The 5,000-nt window shown below is 44.6% G+C and overlaps 1 protein-coding gene across 1 annotated transcript in view; it reads left to right on the forward strand.

The window, feature by feature from the left end:
• LOC138861882 (uncharacterized) overlaps nucleotides 1-5,000 on the forward strand; it is a 44,052-nt gene that overhangs the window by 18,549 nt on the left and 20,503 nt on the right. Inside the window, exon 6 of the mRNA XM_070122298.1 lies at nucleotides 927-1,064. Within this exon, the coding sequence (XP_069978399.1) occupies nucleotides 927-1,064 (138 nt within the window). The remainder of the gene's footprint in view (nucleotides 1-926; nucleotides 1,065-5,000) is intronic.

Raw genomic sequence — 5,000 nt, forward strand, 5'->3', positions numbered from 1 at the left:
GGTGGGGGGGAGCTGATTGGTCGGATGGGTGGATGACGTCACGTGGAGGATGGGGGTGGAGCTGATTGGTCGGATGGGTTGATGACGTCACGTGGGGGATGGAGTTGATTGGTCGGATGGGTTGATGACGTCACGAAAGTGGGCGGAGACTTCTGCATGACCAGTTGCACTTGATTGGATATTAATACATTTATTTTCATTTATTCTACATTTATTTTCGAGTCTTGAACGGTTGTATATCTGCAAAATCATCTAAATATCCTACACGTATATTTTATGGAAAACTGAGCCTTTCACAAAAGTAAGAAAAAGATTATGAAAAAGAGAAAATAAAATAAAAGATAAAGAGTGGGAGGAAAAGATCCAAAACAAACAAACAAACAAGCCAAAAAAAAAAGAAAAATACACCACAATACCTACTCCTCCCTTCAACACAAACAACAAACAACAACAACAAAAACACCAACAATACGCACTCCTCCCTTTAAAAAAGTAAGCACAAACAAACAACAAACAAACAAACAAAAAAAAATCACACTCCTCTCTTAAAAAAGATTAAGCAAAAAAAAAAAAAAAAAAAAAAAAAAAATGCAAAAAAAAACAAAAAACACAAACAATACCCACTCCTCCCTTAAAAAAAAGATTAAGCACAGACAAACAACAAACAAACAACAACAACAAAACAACAATGCCCTCACTCCTTCCTTTTAAAAAAATAAAATAAGCACAAACAAAAAAAAAAAACAAAAAAAAAACACCAACAATACCCCCTCCTCTTTTAAAAAAATAAACACAAAAAAATCACCAACAATACCCACCCCTCCTTAGAAAAAAAAAAAAAAAAAAAAAATACGTACCCAGAACGGTATAAACAAACAGACGAGCATTAATTACCTTCCTTTCTCTCCCTCCCTTCTCCTCATTAGGTGGAGGCGCGTGACGTCGACACTGTAGACAAAGGCGGCCTCCTCTACACTCTCAGCGGTGATGGTGTCGATGGCCACGGGACCTACAGTGCGTTCTTCACCATCAGCCCCAACACGGGAGAAATTCTACAGCACAGAGTAAGTTGGGAGATATGGTGTGAGATGTATGGTGAAGGTATGGTGAGAGCGCAGAGGGAATGGCGTATGGTGTGAGCGTGGCTATGTTGCAATTCTACAGCACAAAGTAAGTCGGGAGATATGGTGTGAGATGTATGGTGAAGGTATGGTGAGAGCGCAGAGTGAAATTCTACAGCACAGAGTAAGTTGGGAGATATGGTGTAAGATGTATGGTGAAGATATGGTGATACTGAAAAAGTGAAATTCTACAGCACAGAGTAAGTCGGGAGATATGGTGTGAGATGTATGGTGAAGATATGGTAATACCGAAAAAGTGAAATTCTACAGCACAGACAGGGCGTCTGTAGTGAAGGTATGGTGAGAGCGGAAAGTGAATGGCGTATGGTGTAAGCGTGTATGGTGAAGGTATGGTGAGAGCGCAGAGTCAAAGTCTACAGCACAGAGTTAGTCGGGAGATATGGTGTGAGATGTATGGTGAAGGTATGGTGAGAGCGCAGAGGGAAATTCTACAGCACAGAGTAAGTTGGGAGGTATGGTGTGAGATGTATGGTGAAGGTATGGTGAGAGCGAAGAGTCAAATTCTACAGCACAGAGTAAGTCGGGAGATATGGTGTGAGCGTGTATGGTGAAGGTATGGTGAGAGCGTAGAGTGAATGGCGTATGGTGTGAGCGTGGCTATGGTGCAATTCTACAGCACAGAGTAAGTTGGGAGATATGGTGTGAGATGTATGGTGAAGGTATGGTGAGAGCGAAGAGTCAAATTCTACAGCACAGAGTAAGTCGGGAGATATGGTGTGAGCGTGTATGGTGAAGGTATGGTGAGAGCGTAGAGTGAATGGCGTATGGTGTGAGCGTGGCTATGGTGCAATTCTACAGCACAGAGTAAGTTGGGAGATATGGTGTGAGATGTATGGTGAAGGTATGGTGAGAGCGAAGAGTCAAATTCTACAGCACAGAGTAAGTCGGGAGATATGGTGTGAGCGTGTATGGTGAAGGTATGGTGAGAGCGTAGAGTGAATGGCGTATGGTGTGAGCGTGGCTATGGTGCAATTCTACAGCACAGAGTAAGTTGGGAGATATGGTGTGAGATGTATGGTGAAGATATGGTAATACCGAAAAAGTGAAATTCTACAGCACAGACAGGGCGTCTGTAGTGAAGGTATGGTGAGAGCGGAAAGTGAATGGCGTATGGTGTAAGCGTGTATGGTGAAGGTATGGTGAGAGCGCAGAGTCAAAGTCTACAGCACAGAGTTAGTCGGGAGATATGGTGTGAGATGTATGGTGAAGGTATGGTGAGAGCGCAGAGGGAAATTCTACAGCACAGAGTAAGTTGGGAGGTATGGTGTGAGATGTATGGTGAAGGTATGGTGAGAGCGAAGAGTCAAATTCTACAGCACAGAGTAAGTCGGGAGATATGGTGTGAGCGTGTATGGTGAAAGGTATGGTGAGAGCGTAGAGTGAATGGCGTATGGTGTGAGCGTGGCTATGGTGCAATTCTACAGCACAGAGTAAGTTGGGAGATATGGTGTGAAGATGTATGGTGAAGGTATGGTGAGAGCGAAGAGTCAAATTCTACAGCACAGAGTAAGTCGGGAGATATGGTGTGAGCGTGTATGGTGAAGGTATGGTGAGAGCGTAGAGTGAATGGCGTATGGTGTGAGCGTGGCTATGGTGCAATTCTACAGCACAGAGTAAGTTGGGAGATATGGTGTGAGATGTATGGTGAAGATATGGTAATACCGAAAAAGTGAAATTCTACAGCACAGACAGGGCGTCTGTAGTGAAGGTATGGTGAGAGCGGAAAGTGAATGGCGTATGGTGTAAGCGTGTATGGTGAAGGTATGGTGAGAGCGCAGAGTCAAAGTCTACAGCACAGAGTTAGTCGGGAGATATGGTGTGAGATGTATGGTGAAGGTATGGTGAGAGCGCAGAGGGAAATTCTACAGCACAGAGTAAGTTGGGAGGTATGGTGTGAGATGTATGGTGAAGGTATGGTGAGAGCGAAGAGTCAAATTCTACAGCACAGAGTAAGTCGGGAGATATGGTGTGAGCGTGTATGGTGAAGGTATGGTGAGAGCGTAGAGTGAATGGCGTATGGTGTGAGCGTGGCTATGGTGCAATTCTACAGCACAGAGTAAGTTGGGAGATATGGTGTGAGATGTATGGTGAAGGTATGGTGATAGAGTAAAAAAATGAAATTCTACAGCATAGAGTAAGTCGGGAGATATGGTGTGAGATGTATGGTGAAGATATGGTGATACCGAAAAAGTGAAATTCTACAGCACAGACAGGGCGTCTGTAGTGAAGGTATGGTGAGAGCGGAAAGTGAATGGCGTATGGTGTTAGATGTATGGTGAAGGTATGGTGAGAGCGCAGAGTGAAATTCTACAGCACAGAGTAAGTCGGGAGATATGGTGTGAGCGTGTATGGTGAAGGTATGGTGAGAGCGCAGAGTGAATGGCGTATGGTGTGAGCGTGGCTATGGTGAGGATATGGTGAGAGCGCAGAGTGAAATTCTACAGCACATAGTAAGTCGGGAGTGGCGTATGGTGCGAGCGTGGCTATGGTGAAGATATGGTGATACCGAAAAAGTGAAATTCTACAGCACAGAGTAAGTTGGGAGTGGAGTATGGTGTGAGCGTGTATGGTGAAGATATGGTGATAGAGTAAAAAGGGGTTTAAAGATGAAATTCTACAGCACAGAGTTAGTTGGGAGATATGGTGTGAGATGTATGGTGAGGGTATGGTGAGAGCGCAGAGTGAAATTTGGGAGTGGAGTATGGTGTGAGCGTGGCTATGGTGAGGATATGGTGAGAGCGCAGAGTCAAAGTCTACAGCACAGAGTAAGTTGGGAGTTATGGTGTGAGCGTCTATGGTGAAGATATGGTGATACCGAAAAAGTGAAATTCTACAACACAGACAGAGCGTCTGTAGTGAAGGTATGGTGAGAGCGGAAAGTGAATGGCGTATGGTGTGAGCGTGGCTATGGTGAAGATATGGTGATAGCACAGAGTGAAATTCTACAGCACAGAGTAAGTCGGGAGATATGGTGTGAGCGTGTATGGTGAAGGTATGGTGAGAGCGCAGAGTGAATGGCGTATGGTGTGAGCGTGGCTATGGTGAGGATATGGTGAGAGCGCAGAGTGAAATTCTACAGCACATAGTAAGTCGGGAGTGGCGTATGGTGCGAGCGTGGCTATGGTGAAGATATGGTGATAGCACAGAGTGAAATTCTACAGCACAGAGTAAGTCGGGAGATATGGTGTGAGATGTATGGTGAAGGTATGGTGAGAGCGCAGAGTGAAATTTAGGAGTGGCGTATGGTGTGAGCGCGTGTATGGTGAAGATATGGTGATAGAGTAAAAGGGGGTGTAAAGATGAAATTCTACATCACAGAGTTAGTTGGGAGATATGGTGTGAGCGTCTATGGTGCAGATATGGTGAAGGCGCATAATGAAATTCTACAGCAAAGTCGGGAGATATGGTGTGAGATGTATGGTGACAGTGCAGAGTAAAAAGGGGTGTAAAGATGTAATTCTACACCACAGAGTAAGTCGGGAGTGGAGTATGGTGTGAGCGCGTCTATGGTGAAGATATGGTGATAGCGCAGAGTAAAAGGGGGTTTAAAGATGTAATTCTCCAGTACAGAGTAAGTTGGGGGATCTGGCGTATGGTGTGAGGTGCATGGTGCAGATATGGTGATTGCGCAGAGTGAAATTCTACAGCACAGAGTAAGTTGGGAGAGGAGTATGGTGTGAGCGTGTATGGTGCAGATATGGTGATAGACTAAAAAAGGGGTGGAAAGATGAAATTCTACTGTACAGAGTAAGTTGGGGGATATGGTGTGAGCGTCTATGGCGATAGAGTAAAAAAGGGGTGGAAAGATGAAGGAGAGAAATCATGTGTGTGTGTCTTTGTGTGTGTGTGTATGTGTGT

This window comes from Penaeus vannamei, chromosome 5, assembly GCF_042767895.1.
Source record: "Penaeus vannamei isolate JL-2024 chromosome 5, ASM4276789v1, whole genome shotgun sequence".
Taxonomy (NCBI): Eukaryota; Metazoa; Arthropoda; class Malacostraca; order Decapoda; family Penaeidae; genus Penaeus; species Penaeus vannamei.